Here is a 19,384-nt window from a genome sequence, read left to right as displayed (position 1 = left end):
GGTTCTTGTTCTGCTCTGCTTCATACAGAATTCAGTTCAGACATATCACCAGAGAAATCAATGAGAAAAAATGCTTAAAGTTGCACATAATATTCATTCATCTTAGCTTTGCATTTTCTTGCTTGTGGCATTGAATAAATTTATGACATTTTTGCACTTTATTGTTTGTTTATTCTTCTGCAGTATCAGTCTGAGAAATGCAGTATCAGTCTGAAAAATACATATATATTAGAATATAAGTAAATCTACATAGCCGGCGCCATTACCTCTATAAAGTCGGACCAGCTTGCATTAACTTGAGGTATGCCCAACCTAAACTTTAAAACCTGGACCTACCTGTTTACCAATTTTTATTAAAACATGAGGCCCTTTACTTTTGAAAGTTAAACCAAAAAGGACTAGCCCTGAGCTAAGGTTATAAAGCGATTTATTGTACTACAGCTAAAAATAAAAATAACAATAAAACAAAAAACTAAAAATAAATAAAAAAAAATTTAATAAAAACTTGATACTTATTAAGAAATATATTATGATAATTTGAACAATGAAAGCTACAATAAATATTTTATTTCGTCTATTTACAAAGGGAAGTAACAACTGCCTATTTTACTGCCTATTACTCCGTAAGAAAAGTTTGCTGTGATATTTACACCCAGTGAATAAAAATTGACGATATTCATTGTTTTCATTATTTTTTTAGAAATTTCTTTTCTCAGATGTATTTTTAATGTAATCATTTGTTTACTAGACATGATTAAACATTAAATAAATTAAAACTTTGACAGTAAATGGTAGATTTTGGTAAAATAATCTGGATTCCGGTAGATTCCTGTAAAAATGTAGATTCCGGTATTCAATGTAACCCGTACCAAACTGCTAACTAGGGCTACCAGTTTATAGGAGAGACGTCACGCATTAACACCTGTTTATCTGGTGGTGGGCTAAACAAATGTTTTTACAGAGTTTGTGTATGGGATCAGAATGAATACAGGCTGACTCGGACCATGGCTGATTCGGACCAAATTTACTTGGCTTATTCGGCCCAAATTGTTTAAGTTTTCCTGACACTAATGTCATGAGTAAAAATAAAATTTATGAGTATTAAGTTTAATGTCTGATGCAAAGAATAATTAAAGTCCTTATTTAGATGCATTTTAGTTTGTCAAAACTTCTTACCTGCTTGTACGGTGTATATTTTATGTCTTTACTTCAAGTTAAACCTCAATATAAGCTATAATCAACATTATTTTCTGAAATTGCTGAATCATCCAAAATATATGGTCATTATTGACTGTTAAATAAAAGTTTGTGGTCTGAATCAGCCAAAATATATGGTCATTATGTACTTATTTTCGAAGTATGTGGTCCGAATCAGCCTAAATATTTGGTCCGAATCAGCCATGGTCCGAATCAGCCACGGTCCGAATCAGCCTGTTTCCCCAGATTTTAAATGACATATGATTTTAATAACAGCGTAACGATGCTCCAAAGTTTTAGAAAAAAAGCTGTAAGTTAAGCGTTCATAATTAATCCATTTTATTTCGAAATAATAATTAAAAGTAATCAATAAATTGCTTGTTTTATATCCTTTCCATTGATCAAAACATTATTGATATCGTATTTGTTTTAAGAAAGTTTAAGCCGTTAGAAAAACCTCACTGTTTACAAAAAAACATGGACGCTCGGCGTCTGCCCACCCGAAGTTTGTCTTATCAGTTCTAAAAATAGAAAATACAACAGATTTGTATACAAACACGATCTCTCCTATAGAATTATGTGAACATTTAGGCAGTGGCTAGTGAACCGTCACCCAAGGTCTTGTGCACCATCAATTTTAGCTTGACTATACGAAGATTCGAGAGCTGTCCTACTAGACCCTTGGTTAAAGTTTTGATTCACTTTCTCTTTATCTCTGTAATTACTCGATAGATTATTTTCAGACCTTAAATAGTTATTCCTCATCATCACCCACATCGTATGGCAAAAGTGCCATAACTCTCACACCAATATTTCATGAATTATCCCCCCTTTTTACTTAGAATTTCAGTGTAAAGTTTTGATGTACTTTCACTCTATCTCAGTTATTACGAAATGGATTTTATTCAAACTGAAAGTAGTTGTTCCACATCATCTCCCACATCATTTGACACTAGGTCCATAACTCTCACACCAATGTTTCATGAATTATCTCCCCTTTTACTTAGAATTTCAGGTTAAAGTTTTGATGCACTTTCACTCTATCTCAATTAATACTAAATGGATTGGATTCAAACTTAAAATAGTTGTTCAACATCATCAGTCACATCACATGACACAAGGGCCATAACTCTTGCACCATAAATAAAAAATTTGAAATCCACAAAATTACGTCCCCACGAAACAGTCGTTTTGTGCTAACAAAATTAAATGATTTAAGAGTATGCGTTTTGTCAGAATTATGGCCCTTTTTGTACTTAGAAAAAATGAGTTTTTGTTTAGGTCCACAGGGCGTCCGCTGGGATTTTAAAAGTTGGAGCCACCAGTTTAGCCACTTTCAAAATTTTGGAGCCAATCCATTTTTTTGAAGCCGTTGTCTGTTTTGTATGCATAAAGATGGGATATGTATAAAAAATAAACAACATAACACTTGTTACACTTACTATCTATTTAATGTCATATCTTTTGTGTTTTATATTTTCTTGGTGGTAGGTATAGAAGATAGAGGGTCCAGGATTTTTTTTAATACAAGTGTGAAACAGTTCCTACATCAAAATCGGCACATTTTCTTTGAACTTCAGCCGCCATGTGCCTGTGTTTATTTCAAGATGTTAATGCAATTTTGTCACCCAATGTGTCGGATGATACTCAATACTGGGATCTAAAAGTTAAATTATGTCTGAAAATACAGGAAAATTAGGATTTTACAAAAAACAAATCTCGGTAAGTGGCTTTATTAGTGTTCGAAAAAGGTGTCAATTAATACATATCAGTGTGAATAGTTATCACTCAAGTTGCCGATTATTCCATTGCATGATCAAATTTAGATGTCTGTTTTCATTTATAAACTTTTAAACAGAAAATCAGAATAAATTTTTAGACCCTAGTCATGTTGACTGACCCATTGGTCAGGTCCGTGGCGTCCTGTCAGACGACATTGTTTGAAAATTGTTTATCAAATATACATAGGTTACAAGTACTGTAAATATTATCTGATTTAAGTTAATCTCGAAAGAAAGAACCGAAAAATTGTCGGGGGGAAACAGCGTGGAAAAAAGCCATTTAAAACAAATTGGTCGCCACTCTTTGATCAATAAAATTGGTTGGGTCATCGATAATTGGATCAATTAAAATAAACAGTAGCGGATACTTCAAACATTTCCATTGAAAACTTGCTTTCTTTAATAATTGATCGCATCTGTCTCCCCCACTCTCATCCAATTAACTCGCACGTGGGTGTCACAACAGTATGCAATATACACACCTGTCAAAACATACGTCATCGCATCAGCTGATTACTTGCTATCGGTTTTTTCTACACGGGAGAATACCCGAGACGTGCGAAACAGGAACCACACTTCTGGATCAAATGCACAATAACACACTGTGGGAAATATTGAAAATATATATCATATGGAGCCATAATGTTGCGCCACTCGAGATTTTTTTTAAACCATTTTAGTCAAAGTTTTAGCCACTGGCTCCAAATACGATAGGCAGCGGACGCCCTGGTCCACCTTTTCTCAAAAACTTTAAGAGCTACAGCTTTGTAACTTTGCACACTTGTTTATCATCATTGGGGAACGATGTAGGCCAAGACCCATAACTCGGATGTGCATTTTGTTAGAATTATGGCCCTTTTTGTACTTAGAAAATTTGAGTTTATTGGTTGAAATTTTTGTTAAGGTCACCTTTTCTAAAAAATCATTAAGAGCTATGAAACTTTGCACACTTTTTTATCATCATTAGGGGACAATGTAGGTCAAGAACCGTAACTCTAACCTGCATTTTGTCAGAGTTATGGCCTTTTTTGTTTTTAGAAAATCCAAAATATAACTCTTTTCTTACATATTGTCCAGCACTTGCAGACAAGCGATGGCACCTGTAGGCGGTGCAAGACTTCTAAAATGGACTGGTTATCATTCAATTTGGGCAGCACCATTTATTATTCAAAGGGGTATTCACTAAAAAATTTACTGACTGAATAGCGAACAGTACAGACCAAGATCAGTCTGCATGGATGTGCAGGCTGATCTGGTCTGCTCTGGTTGCAAAGGCAGAATCACTTGCTGCCAATACGCTAAAGGCTAAAGTCAGTGTTATATACAAACCACATTTGGTATGTATAGCTATTAACCAACATGCTTTTGCTGTAAATCATTTCTTAATTATACCTAGTATGTACAATTTTTGAAATATCATGTATAGACATTTTATAAGTAAATTGAATTACTGATATTTTCAGAACTGTGTTGTACATCTGGAAGCATGCCACTTCAACATTGTTTTTATATTCATGCCAGAAAACTTTATAAGAAATGTTTGTAAAGGACATTGTTTTTATCTAAATATCTAGTAGTTGTTATTTTAATCATTTTCTTATCATTCAATCATTTACTTATATGTACAGATGTTTCAGCATAAAACTATGGTTCATTTGAGTGCAAAATGTTTTTGTTTTTTATCTCAAACATTGGAAATAGAACTTGCTCTGCCTTGACTTAAAGTTCCGCTTACTTTTCAGGTTGATTCCCCTTATTGTCCAAACTGTCTGGAGAACATGCCTTCAGCAGAAGCAAAATTAAAGAAAAACAGGTTGGAGTTATTTTGTTTGTTTTCATACTTCTTATTAATTATTATAATGATTTTCCAAAAAAAAAGATGCAGGTATATACTTGGTATATAACAAGAAGTATAATTATTTTATTTGAGAAAAAGCTTTTATAAAATATCATTCAATAAAACTAGATCCCTTATGGGGTGTAAGTATGACATGTGTTTAAATGAAAATGAGAGAAATAAAAGTTCATACAGTGCAAGGGTATATTTTTGTGTCTTATAAGTTTTATTACATTTTATGTTCCTAATTTACATGCTTTACAAAATATTACTGCTGCAGATGTACCAACTGTTTTGACTGTCCAAGTTGTGGCCACACCCTTACCACTAGAGCTACAAGTCAGATGGTATCAAACCCAGATGATCCGGGAAAGTCCACTCCAAAGAAGATGTACTACCTTGCCTGTGGCTTCTGTAGGTGGACGACAAGAGATGTAGCTATCCCTGATAAACCTGTTGGTAGGTGGTCTACATTTTCAGGTGGCATTGATTAGTAGGTTAAAATACATTGATAAGATTTGAATCAAAAATGAAACCAGTGGTCTGAAGAGGCAAGTTGTCTCTATATATGGTCAGTCTAACTCTTTCTTACAGATTTGAGTAATACAAGAGTTAAAGGACCTGGACTAAAACAAGTGATTGTAAATACTCCAACTAAAATTACTAACTTTTTTTTAGTCTAAAACACGAGTGCTTTACAGTAGCTTGCAAAAGTATTAGAGAAGCCTCTGTAATTGAAATGTCCTTTTATCTTTCACTATCCTCCAACTGTCAGTGTAGCCCAATCTAAAAAGGAAATGCAGTTTTAATGTTCATTCTTTAAAATCAACTTATAGTTAGACTTTGCTTCCCCTTGAAGAAAACTTTCCTTGCTTTTCTCAACAATATGAAAGGCATTTTTAGCGCCACTATTCGGAGAATAGGGGGGCTATACTACTCGCCCCAGCGTCGACGTGGCCCTTCTTGGTTAAAGTTTTTCGGCAACCTTTGTTTTTCTGTCATATCTTTGTTACTATTGCTTATATCTTACTGTAACTTCACATAAACATTGTCCAATATACAAACAATGTATGTGTAGGGGCTGAGCCCATTATACCCAAGGTCAAGGTCACCAAGCTGTTATTTAGGTTATTTTTAAGGTTACAGTTTTTCGGCAACCTTTGTTTTTCTGTCATAACTTTGTTACTTTTGCTTATATCTTACTGTAACTTTACATAAACACTGTCCAGTATGCAAACAAAGTATGTACAGATCCAAGGTCAAGGTCACCAAGGTCTTATACTTAGGTTATTTTTAAGGTTAAAGTTTTTCAGCAACCTTTGTTTTTCTGTCATAACTTTGTTACTTTTGCTTATATCTTACTGTAAGTTCTCATAAACATTGTCCAGCATAAAAACATAGTATATGCAGGGGCTGGGCCCATTATACCCATGGTCAAAACTCAAGGTCACCAAGGAGTTATACTTGGAATTATTTTCATGTTAAATTTTTTCGAAAGCTTTATTAATAGACATATCTTTGGTACTTTAAAAGATAATGACTTGAAAAAGTATTTGTTTATAATCATCATCTGCATGTGTGGTTACATACCCTATAACTCTAATTGTATTTTTGACAGAATTATGCCCCTTGTGTATTTGATGGAATTATGCCCCTTGGTGTATCTTCCTTTTATAGTAGAGGTTTCTTATTCAGACATTTATTCATAATACTGTCAAATCCCCGAATAGTGGAGCGCGCTGTCTTACGGACAGCTCTTGTTGTTTTGTCTGAAAACAATTGAAATTGGAAAATGCTTTTTCAGATTTTTAAATTAAAATTAAATACAGTATTGATTGTTTGTAGCAAGTCTGTATATATTTCAGCAAGTGGCGCATGGGAGGACCTGGCAAATCCTGATGCTGCAAGGGTATGTCAGATACTGTTAAATGAACTTACCTTAAACTTTTATAATTGCAATTTCTTGAAATCAAAAGACCTTTGAAAATTTTAATAATAAATTACATTAGCCATATCACAACTACAATAACTTTGTACCTTTTGTTCTCATTTCTTACTGCAGTTCCCATTCACTTAATGTATATATCATGAATATTTAGTGGACATGCACATAAGTTATGGACTTCCATGTCTAATTACCTTTTTGAGGTATGCTCCATTTTGAACTTAGTCATGTTAGAACTACCTCTTACCTTGTTTACTCAACTGGCAAAGTTTCCATCCAATTCAAATGAACATGCGTATATTAACAGGACTTTCATGCCAGGTTGTTATTTTTAGCTCACCTGTCACAAAGTGACAAGGTGAGCTTTTGTGATCGCGCAGTGTCCGTCGTCCGTCCGTGCGTCCGTAAACTTTTGCTTGTGACCACTCTAGAGGTCACATTTTTCATGGGATCTTTATGAAAGTTGGTCAGAATGTTCATCTTGATGATATCTAGGTCAAGTTCGAAACTGGGTCACGTGCCATCAAAAACTAGGTCAGTAGGTCTAAAAATAGAAAAACCTTGTGACCTCTCTAGAGGCCATATATTTCACAAGATCTTCATGAAAATTGGTCAGAATGTTCATCTTGATAATATCTAGGTCTAGTTCGAAACTGGGTCACGTGGGGTCAAAAACTAGGTCAGTAGGTCTAAAAATAGAAAAACCTTGTGACCTCTCTAGAGGCCATATTTTTCATGAGATCTTGATGATATCTAGGTTAAGTTCGAAACTGGGTCACGTAGGGTCAAAAACTAGGTCAGTAGGTCTAAAAATAGAAAAACCTTGTGACCTCTCTAGAGGCCATATTTTTCATGAGATCTTCATGAATATTGGTCAGAATGTTCACCTTGATGATATCTAGGTCAAGTTCGAAACTGGGTCATGTGGGGTCAAAAACTAGGTCAGTAAATCTAAAAATAGAAAAACCTTGTGACCTCTCTAGTGGCCATATTTCTCAATGGATCTTCATGAAAATTGGTCAGAATGTTCACCTTGATGATATCTAGGTCAAGTTCGAAACTGGGTCATGTGCGGTCAAAAACTAGGTCAGTAGGTCTTAAAATAGGAAAACCTTGTGACCTCTCTAGAGGCGATATTTTTCAATGGATCTTCATGAAAATTTGTCAGAATGTTCATCTTGATGATATCTAAGCCAGATTCGAAACTGGGTCACGTGGGGTCAAAAACTAGGTCAGTAGGTCTAAAAATAGAAAAAACCTTGTGACCTCTCTAGAGGCCATATTTCTCAATGGATCTTCATGAAAATTGGTGAGAATGTTCAGCTTGATGATATCTAGGTCAGGTTCGTAACTGGGTCATGTGCAGTCAAAAACTAGGTCAGTAGGTCGAAAAATAGAAAACCCTTGTGACCTCTCTAGAGGCCATATTTTTCACGAGATCTTCATGAAAATTGGTGAGAATGTTCACCTTGATGATATCTAGGTCAAGTTTAAAAGTGGGTCACGTGCGATCAAAAACTAGGTCATTAGGTCAAATAATAGAAAAACCTTGTGACCTCTCTAGAGGCCATATTTTTCAATGGATCTTCATGAAAATTGGTCAGAATTTTTTTAGCTCACCTGTCACAAAGTGACAAGGTGAGCTTTTGTGATCGTGCGGTGTCCGTCGTCCGTCCGTGCGTACGTGCGCCCGTAAACTTTTGCTTGTGACCACTCTAGAGGTCACATTTTTTGTGGGATCTTTATGAAAGTTTGTCAGAATGTTCATCTTGATGATATCTAGGTCAAGTTCGAACCTGGGTCACGTCCCTTCAAAAACTAGGTCAGTAGGTCTAAAAATAGAAAAACCTTGTGACCTCTCTAGAGGCCATATATTTCACAAGATCTTCATGAAAATTGGTCAGAATGTTCACCTTGATGATATCTAGGTCAAGTTCGAAACTGGGTCACGTGCCATCAAAAACTAGGTCAGTAGGTCTAAAAATAGAAAAACCTTGTGACCTCTCTAGAGGCCATATATTTCACAAAATCTTCATGAAAATTGGTCAGAACGTTCACCTTGATGATATCTAGGTCAAGTTCGAAACTGGGTCACGTGCCTTTAAAAACTAGGTCAGTAGGTCAAATAATAGAAAAACCTTGTGACCTCTCTAAAGGCCATATTTTTCATGGGATCTGTATGAAAGTTGGTCTGAATGTTCATCTTGATGATATCTAGGTCAAGTTCGAAACTGGGTCACATGCGTTCAAAAACTAGGTCAGTAGGTCTAAAAATAAAAAACCTTGTGACCTCTCTAGAGGCCATATATTTCATGAGATCTTCATGAAAATTAGTCAGAATGTTCACCTTGATGATATCTAGTTCGAAAGTGGGTCACGTGCCTTCAAAAACTAGGTCAGTAGGTCAAATAATAGAAAAACCTTGTGACCTCTCTAGAGGCCATATTTTTCATGGAATCTATATGGAAGTTGGTCTGAATGTTCATCTTGATGATATCTAGGTCAGGTTCGAAAGCGGTTCACGTGCCTTCAAAAACTAGGTCAGTAGGTCAAATAATAGAAAAACCTTGTGACCTCTCTAAAGGCCATATTTTTCATGATATCTGTATGAAAGTTGGTCTGAATGTTCATCTTGATGATATCTAGGTCAAGTTCGAAACAGGGTCATGTGCGGTCAAAAACTAGGTCAGTAGGTCTAAAAATAGAAAAACCTTGTGACCTCTCTAGAGGCCATCTTGTGAATGGATCTCCATAAAAATTGGTCAGAATGTTCATCTTGATGATATCTAGGTCAAGTTTGAAAGTGGGTTACGTGCCCTCAAAAAGTAGGTCAGTAGGTCAAATAATGAAAAAACGTTGTGACCTCTCTAGAGGCCATATTTTTAATGGGATCTGTATGAAAGTCGGTCTGAATGTTGATCTTGATGATATATAGGTCAGGTTTGAAACTGGGTCAACTGCAATCAAAAACTAGGTTAGTAGGTCTTGAAATAGAAAAACCTTTGGACCTCTCTAGAGGCCATACCCTTGAATGGATCTTCATGAAAATTGGTCAGAATGTTCACCTTGATGATATCAAGGTCAAGCTTGAAATGGGTCACGTGCCTTAAAAAACTAGGTCAGTAGGTCAGATAATGAAAAAACCTTGTGACCTCTCTAGAGGCCATACTTTTCATGGGATCTGTATGAAAGTTGGTCTGAATGTTCATCTTGATGATATCTAGGTCAGGTTTGAAATTGGGTCAACTGCCGTCAAAAACTAGGTCAGTAGGTCTAAAATTAGAAAAATCTTTTGACCTCTCTAGAGGCCATATTTTTCAATGGATCTTTATAAAAATTGATCTGAATGTTCACCTTGATGATATCTAGGTCAGTTTAGAAACTGGGTCACGTGCAGTCAAAAACTAGGCCAGTAGGTATAAAAATTGAAAAACCTTGTGACCTCTCTAGAGGCCATATTTTTCATGAGATCTTCATGAAAATTAGTGAGATTGTTCACCTTGATGATATCAAGGCAAAGTTCAAAACAGGGTCATGTACCTTCGAAAACTAGGTCAATAGGTCAAATAATAGAAAAACCTTGTGACCTCTCTAAAGACCATATTTTTCAATGGATCTTCATGAAAATTGGTCAGCATTTTTATCTTGATAATATCTAGGTCAAGTTCAAAACTGGGTCACATGAGCTCAAAAACTAGGTCACTATGTCAAATAATAGAAAAAACGACGTCATACTCAAAACTGGGTCATGTGGGAAGAGGTGAGCGATTCAGGACCATCATGGTCCTCTTGTTTGTTATGCCCCTATTTGGACTTAGCCGTATTACAACTGCATATGTACCTTGTGTACTCAACTTCCACAGTTTCTATCTAATTCTAGTGAAACTTGGGAATTCCATGTCAGTTTTTAGCTCGACTATTCAAAGAATAGTAGAGCTATTGGACTCAAGCTGTACCTCAGTAATTACTTGTGGGAATGGATTGAAACTTCACACACTACACTGTAATAAACTGACCTACATTGCACAGGTTCCATAACTCTAATTTGCTTTTTAGCTCACCTGTCACAAAGTGACAAGGTGAGCTTTTGTGATCGCGCAGCATCCATGCATAAACTGACCTACATTGCTCAGGTTCCATAACTCTAATTTGCTTTTTAGCTCACCTGTCACAAAGTGACAAGGTGAACTTTTGTGATCGCGCAGCGTCCGTCCGTGCGTAAACTTTTGCTTGTGACCACTCTAGAGGTCACATTTTTCATGGGATCTTTATGAAAGTTGGTCAGAATCTTGATGATATTTAGGTCAAGTTCGAAACTGGGTCAACTGCGGTCAGAAACTAGGTCAATAGGTCTGAAAATAGAAAAACCTTCTGACCTCTCTAGAGGCCATATTTTTCAATGGATCTTCATGAAAATTGGTCAGAACGTTCACCTTGATGATATCTAGGTCAAGTTCAAAACTGGGTCACATGAGCTCAAAATTAGGTCACTGTGTCAAATAATAGAAAAAATGACGTCATACTCAGTTCAAAACTGGGTCATGTGGGGACAGGTGAGCGATTCAGGACCATCATGGTCGTCTTGTTTACAAAATTATGCCTCTTTTTCGACTTGGAAATTCTTGGTTAAGGTTTTGTATGTAAGCTGGTATCCCAGTTCTCACTAATGGGAATGGATTGAAACTTCACACACTTGTTCACTGTCATGATCTGACATGCACTGTGTAGGTCCCGTAACTCTACTTTGCATTTTTTCAAAATTATGCCCCTTTTTAGCTCACCTGTCACAAAGTGACAAGGTGAGCTTTTGTGATCGCGCGGTGTCCGTCGTCCGTCGTCCGTCCGTCCATCAGTGCGTCCGTACGTGCGTCCGTCCGTAAACTTTTGCTTGTGACCACTCTAGAGGTCACAATTTTTGTGGGATCTTTATGAAATTTGGTCAGAATGTTCACCTTGATGATATCTAGGTCAAGTTCGAAACTGGGTCACGTGCCGTCAAAATCTAGGTCAGTAGGTCTAAAAATAGAAAAACCTTGTGACCTCTCTAGAGGACATATATTTCACAAGATCTTCATGAAAATTGGTCAGAACGTTCACCTTGATGATATCTAGGTCAGGTTCGAAACTGGGTCACTTGCCTTCAAAAACTAGGCCAGTAGATCAAATAATAGAAAAACCTTGTGACCTCTCTAAAGGCCATATTTTTCATGGGATCTGTATGAAAGTTGGTCTGAATGTTCATCTTGATGATATCTAGGTCAAGTTCGAAACTGGGTCACGTGCCTTAAAAAACTAGGTCAGTAGTTCTAAATATAGAAAAACCTTGTGACCTCTCTAGAGGCCATATATTTCATGAGATCTTCATGAAAATTGGTCAGAATGTTCATCTTGATGATATCTAGGTCAATAGTGGGCCATGTGGCTTCAAAAACTAGGTCAGTAGGTCAAATAATAGAAAAACCTTGTGACCTCTCTAGAGGCCATATTTTTCATGGGATCTGTATGAAAGTTGGTCTTAGTGTTCATCTTGATGATATCTAGGTCAAGTTCGAAACAGGGTCATGTGCGGTCAAAAACTAGGTCAGTAGGGCTAAAAATGGAAAAACCTTGTGACCTCTCTAGAGGCCATACTTGTGAATGGATCTCCATAAAAATTGGTCAGAATGTTCATCTTGATGATATCTAGGTCAAGTTTGAAAGTAGGTCACGTGCCATCAAAAAGTGGGTCAGTAGGTCAAATAATGAAAAAAACATTGTGACCTCTCTAGAGGCCATATTTTTCATGGGATCTATATGAAAGTCGGTCTGAATGTTGATCTTGATGATACATAGGTCAAGTTTGAAACTGGGTCAACTGCGATCAAAAACTAGGTCAGTAGGTCTTGAAATAGAAAAACCTTGTGACCTCTCTAGAGGCCATACCCTTGGATGGATCTTCATGAAAATTAGTCAGAATGTTCACCTTGATGATATCTAGGTCAAGTTTGAAAAGAGTCATGTGCCTTAAAAACTAGGTCAGTAGGTCAAATAATAAAAAAACCTTGTGACCTCTCTAGAGGCCATACTTTTCATGGGATCTGTATGAAAGTTGGTCTGAATGTTCATCTTGATGATATCTAGGTCAAGTTTGAAATTGGGTCAACTGCGGTCAAAAACTAGGTCAGTAGGTCTAAAATTAGAAAAATCTTTTGACCTCTCTAGAGGCCATATTTTTCATGAGATCTTCATGAAAATTAGTGAGAATGTTCACCTTGATGATATCTAGGTAAAGTTCAAAACAGGGTCACGTACCTTCGAAAACTATGCAATAGGTCAAATGATAGAAAAACATTGTGACCTCTCTAGAGACCATATTTTTTAATGGATCTTCATGAAAATTGGTCAGCATTTTTATCTTGATAATATCTAGGTCAACGACGTCATACTCAAAACTGGGTCATGAGGGAAGAGGTGAGCGATTCAGGACCATGATGGTCCTCTTGTTTGACTTAGTAGTTTTTGGTTTTAGGTCTTTGTATGTCAGCTGGTATTTCAGTATCCACTAATGGGAAAGGATTGAAACTTCACACACTTGTTCACTGTCATGAGCTGATAAGCACTGTGAAGGTTCCATAACCCTTTTTCCCATTTTTACAAAATTATGCCCCTTTTTCGACTTTTGTATTCATTCAATTGACAAGGCTGTTGAATAGTCGAGCGTTGCTGTCCTCGGACAGTTCTTGTTTTTAGCTCACCTGTCACAAAGTGACAAGGTGAGCTTTTGTGATCACGCAGCATCTGTCGTCCGTCTGTGCGTAAACTTTTGCTTGTGACCACTCTAGAGGTCACATTTTTCATGGGATCTTTATGAAAATTGGTCAGAATGTTTACCTTGATGATATCTCTGTCAAGTTCGAAACTGGGTCATGTGCTTTCCAAATCTAGGTCAGTAGGTCTAAAAATAGAAAAACCTTGTGACCTCTCTAGAGGCCATACTTTTCAATGGATCTTCATGAAAGTTAGTCAGAATGTTCACCTTGATGATATCCAGGTCAAGTTCGGGTCACGTGCCATCAAAAACTAGGTCAGTAGGTCAAATAATAAAAAAACCTTGTGACCTCTCTAGAGGCCATATTTTTCATGGGATCTGTATGAAAGTTGGTCTGAATGTTCATCTTGATGATATCTAGGTCAAGTTTGAAATTGGGTCAACTGCGTCAAAAACTAGGTCAGTAGGTCTAAAAATAGAAAAACCTTGTGACCTTTCTAGAGGCCATACTTTTGAATGGATCTTCATGAAAATTGGTCAGAATGTTCAACTTGATGATATCTAGGTCAGGCTCGAAACTGAGTCAAGTGCCATCAAAAACTAGGTCAGTAGGTCAAATAATGAAAAAAAGCTTGTGACCTCTCTAGAGGCCATATTTTTCATGGGATCTGTATGAAAAGTGGTCTGAATGTTCATCTTGATGATATCTAGGTCAGATTCAAAACTGGGTCAACTGCGGTCAAAAACTAGGTCAGTAGATCTAAAAATAGAAAACCTTTTGACCTCTCTAGAGGCCACATTTTTTAATGGAACTTCATGAAAATTGGTCTGAATGTTCACCTTGATGATATCTAGGTCAAGTTCAAAACTGGGTCACGTGCGGTCAAAAACTAGGTCATTAGGTTTAATAATGGAAAAACCTTGTGACCTCTCTAGAGGCCATATTTTTCATGAGATCTTCATGAAAATTAGTGAGTATTTTCACCTTGATGATATCTAGGTCCGGTTCAAAACTGGGTCATGTGTTTTCAAAAACTAGGTCATTAGGTCAAATAATAGAAAAACCTTATGACCTCTCTAGAGGCCATATTTTAAATGGATTTTCATCAAAATTGGGCAGAATTTTTATCTTGATGATATCTAGGCCAAATTCAAAATTGGGTCACATGAGCTCAAAAACTAGGTCACTGTGTCAAATAATAGAAAGAACGATGTCATACTCAGTTCAAAACTGGGTCAAATGGGGACAGGTGAGCGATTCAGGACCATCATGGTCCTCTTTCATTTGGCCCCTATTTAGCTCTCCTGTCACGTAGTGACAAGGTGAGCTTTTGTGATCGTCCGTCGTCCGTCTGTCGTCCGTTCACAATTTCTTATGAACACGATAGAGACCACAGTTTGCAATCAATTTTAATCAAACTTGCACACAACTTGTATTGGCATAATATCTCGGTTCCTTTCCAATCATGGGTTCCAGAGTTATGGCCCCTTAAAGGGTCAAAATTTGCTATTTTTGGCTTGTGAACACGATAGAGACCACATTTTGCAATCAACTTTAATCAAACTTGCACAGAACTTGTATTGGCATAATATCTTAGTTCTTTTCGAAAACTAGCCAGATCCCATCATTAGTTTCAGAGTTATGGCCCCCAAAATGCCAAAATGTGCTATTTTGGCTTTTGCAGCCATATAGAGACTTCATTTATGGTTTGATTTGATACAAACTTGCAAAATATCTTCAACAACAATAAATTTTGGATTCCATGATGAATCTGTCAGATCCAATGATAGGTTCTGGAGTTTTTTTTATCTGATTACCTCCCCTGATTTTAAGCAAAATGGATTTATATCAGTAAGTACTTATAGGACTCATTTGAAATTTCATTATTGTCATTAGTTGGACAATCAGGGTAGATAACTATGGACTGATTTTATGTCAAATTACCTCCCTTTATTTCAAATTAAAATGGGTGTATCTCAGTTACCATTTGAAACGTCATTTATGCCATCAGATGGACTCAGGGTAGATAACTATTGACTGAATTTATGACAAATTACCTCCCTTTATTTTATGTAAATGAATATACCTCAGCAGCATCTAATGAGATTGGTTTTAAATGTTTTTTAAGTCTTCCAGGGTAAGGAATAGTCATGCTAGTACAAAAATGCAGCATTTGAGCATAGGACCCTCAAACTTGGTATGGAGATTGGCCCTGACTAGTATGTGACCCATAGGTCAAAAGGGACTGTTACAAGAAAATATTTATACTGATGATATTTAAAGTGTATGCCTGTGTGATCTTTGTCAAAACTTGATCTCATCATTAAGAGCAATGGTACTCAGGTGAGCAATATAGGGCCATCATGGCCCTCTTGTTGACTTATTTTATCCTTTCATTATTTTGAGGGGGACATGTGTTATACAGTGCTGACATCATTTTTGTGCCCCCCCTCCCCCCGTGAGTGGTGGGGGCATATAGATTTGCTCTTGTCCATCCGTCTGTCCGTCCTTCCGAGAATGTTATGTCGCGCGTAGCTCAAAACGTATTTGACGTAGAGTCACAAAACTTTACAGGAATGTTGGTCAGCATGTGTAGTTGTGCACCTGGGGTTTCGCGTCTGGATTCATTCAGTCATGTAGGAGTTATGGCCCCTGACTTTGTAAAAATTGGTCATTTTAGTGATGTGTCGCGCCTAGCTCCAAAAGTATTTGACCTAGAGTCACCAAAGTTTACAGAAATGTTGGTCAGCATGTGCAGTTGTGCACCTGGGGTTTTGCATCCGGATTCATTCAGTATTGTAGGAGTTATGGCCCCTGACTTAGTTAAAAATTGGTCATTTTAATGTTGTGTCGCGCGTAGCTCCAAAAGTATTTGACCTAGAGTCACCAGTTTACAGGAATGTTGGTCAGCATGTGCAGTTGTGCACAAGGGGTTTCGCATCTAGATTCATTCAGTATTATAGGAGTTATGGCCCCTGACTAGGAAAAAATTGTCATTTTAATGTTTTGTCGCGCGTAGCTCCAAAAATATTTTACCTACAGTCATTATTTCACTACACAAGACCAGACTTCCTGTCCAGACTTACTAAAAAAAAAAAGTTTGTGAAACATATATGTTAAAATGTACTTGACCTAGAATCATAAAACATTAGAGGATTGTTTTATAGCCTATGAAGTGTTCTCTTTTGGATTTTACTCAGCTAGGCCAGAGTTATGGCCAACTGAGTGAAAAATACACATAAGGTTCTTTAAAGTTTTTTGTTGCAAACGTTTTAAAAATTGTGTGTCATAAAACCATGTTACAGTGGCAGGATTTGGGGGGCACCTGTGTCCTATGGACACACATCTAGTTGTTTTTTATTGAAACCAGCCCAGTGCAGTTACCAGCAAGATGATGTAGATCTTTTAAATGCAATAAATTGTTACTACGAGGGGCGTACCCAGAAAAGTGCTCTCAATTCCTCATGTATCATCAAAAATAAATGAAAATGCTACAAAATGTAGACTAGGAAATACTGAGTTGATATGTCAAAATTAGAGTCCCCATGGCAACGTCATGTGACGTCATCTGGCCCAATTTTGTCTCTTTTTCTATTTTACTTGCGCTAAAACATTATTTGCCACTTACCTATTTTTCAAGCTACCTTTTCTTAAATTGGGTGAATATTGGTATGGAAAGTAAGCGTTACGCCAGTAACGTTAAATTATCAATGTGGCATCATTAAAATATTTGGCAGACATATTGAGTTGGTCGTCGCTTGAAAATCAGTCTTGAACGGAGATGTGAGATAATATTTTGTGTTTTGAATCGAAAATCAAGGAAAGAGACAAATGCTATGCTGAAAAAGGTTTAAGGGACAATGCCCTGAAGAAAACAAAATTTTATTAGTGGGACGTGACGTTTAAAAGTGGTCAGGAGAATATTGCTGACGACTTGTGTTACAGACATGAAAAATAACGCTCAGTCACATTTAATAAATTAAAGAGCTCCTTGATAGGGCATCAGTTCAGTGTCCAGTTTCTTCAATACGACAGGAACATCATATGAACAGTATTTATTTATTCTTAGGAAGGTGTAAAAATGCATTTAATGGTGATAAACATTGAATCAGTGGTAATCAGGAGTTGTATTGATTAATTGAGTGTGATATGACAGCATCATAATGACGTTGGGCCGCTTTTGAGGTGATGGCGTTGCCTAGGAGACGACAAATAAATATTGTGCATGTTCTGAAATCTGTAATTTAGGTATTTGCATTCAGTATGTTCATATCCTTCATATTTTGAAATTTTACCAAAATGAGACCAGAAATAAAGAAATGAGAGCACTTTTCCGGGTATTTATTGAACACCCCTCGTACTGATGTGTGTATAAGGTGGTACCTAAAGCTAAATACAGTGATTCTCTTCACCCATTGCAGATTACAGCATTGATGGAATATTATCAACAACTTGCACAGAAGGAGAAGGTGGAGAAGGAGAGAAAGAAGTATACACGAAGGCGAAGCCATCTGATGTATGCTGTAAGTAATTTTACCCATTTGAAACATCATAATCAAGCCGCCCTGGCTAGCTCCAAAAGTTATAGGTCACAGATTTGTTCCTCCTGGGTGCAGTTGATGTTCTCTGTGATGATTTGACTAAAGGCAGTGTGTCTGAAGTCATTTGTCTTCCATCACTGAATAGTGTGGAGGAGTTGTCAGTAACTTGTGGAGAAGTGGTACAGAATGTAGGAGTACTGATCATGTTACCTGACTGGCCTTAAATAACTGGGATAGTGTTTAAAGAAGTGTTAAACCCAAATCAAACATTTGAATTGAAAAATAATGTTTTGTAATATATGTAAATCTGCATAAGCTGGTACTAGGGGGCATGGGCAGTGTTGCATTTTCCATTACTGCTCATGAACAGAATCAAACAGAGTCTGCAATTTTCAATGTTTACCTTGTTCTCGGTGCTTCCGAGGGATCTACTTTCCAGATTTTATATATGGTAAAATTATTCAAATGTTTTACTCACAGGCAAGCATGGACAAATATGGATTGGTGTCTGTAGCAGCCAAACGTAAGGGATTGATGCCTCCAGGACCAAACCCTGTGTAAGCTTTACTGTTTACATTGATTTTACATTGATTCATTAAAAAAATATTTATTAATTTGATGAGAAATTAACTAATGAAATATTAAACATAGTAAACAAAGATTAGATTGATATTTGAAAGTAGTTACAAATTTATGTTTTATAATGTTTTTGAAAGAACTTAAGTATAGAAATTTGTCCATGTTGTTTTGATGGTTACACTTTCTTTGTCATGATTGTATACATGGATTGCTTAATCTATGATACGTAAACAGATACTGAAATACATACTTATTTAGATGTTTTCAATTATCAAAAAGTACATGCATTATAATTAATACTTGAAATGAATCCAAAATGAGTCACAGCAATGCAGTTTTAATTTCTGTCTCTTCTACATCCGTGGAACTAGGCATATTATGGGAACATGTGGGGAAGTGGGAGGGCTCTGTTGAGCACTTCTTATCCAATGTTTACCAAACATGGTCACAATCATTATGGGCTTAATATCTAGGCCACTTTGGATAACCAGCTTGTTCCCCAAAGTCTCTGAGTTATGGCCATTGAATTAGCAGAGTGAAAATTGTTAGTGTCTGCTCTCTAACTGGAGCAGTTCTGATCCAGTGTTCACAAACTTGATCACAATATTTATGGGTATAATTTTTCAGACAAGTCCTATGACCAGTCGGATAACCCCAGTCAGTCCTGAGTTATGGCTCTTGAATCACTTCAGTTTGCGAAAATTGACAGTGGCTGCTTAATAACTTAAATAGTTCTTATCCAGTTTTAACAAATT

General features: G+C 36.6%; 1 protein-coding gene across 1 annotated transcript in view; it reads left to right on the top strand.

Moving 5' to 3' along the window:
* The window catches only part of LOC123563550 (dynactin subunit 4-like), a 46,576-nt gene that overhangs the window by 7,139 nt on the left and 20,053 nt on the right, over positions 1 to 19,384 (top strand). The window contains exons 2-6 of the mRNA XM_053532938.1: positions 4,721 to 4,791; positions 5,096 to 5,274; positions 6,681 to 6,724; positions 17,931 to 18,032; positions 18,531 to 18,607. Coding sequence (XP_053388913.1) covers positions 4,721 to 4,791; positions 5,096 to 5,274; positions 6,681 to 6,724; positions 17,931 to 18,032; positions 18,531 to 18,607 — 473 coding nt within the window. The remainder of the gene's footprint in view (positions 1 to 4,720; positions 4,792 to 5,095; positions 5,275 to 6,680; positions 6,725 to 17,930; positions 18,033 to 18,530; positions 18,608 to 19,384) is intronic.

Source organism: Mercenaria mercenaria, chromosome 2 (genome assembly GCF_021730395.1).
Source record: "Mercenaria mercenaria strain notata chromosome 2, MADL_Memer_1, whole genome shotgun sequence".
NCBI lineage: Eukaryota > Metazoa > Mollusca > Bivalvia > Venerida > Veneridae > Mercenaria > Mercenaria mercenaria.
Note: the sequence above shows the minus strand (reverse complement) of the source record. Positions and strands in the feature narration are given on the sequence as shown.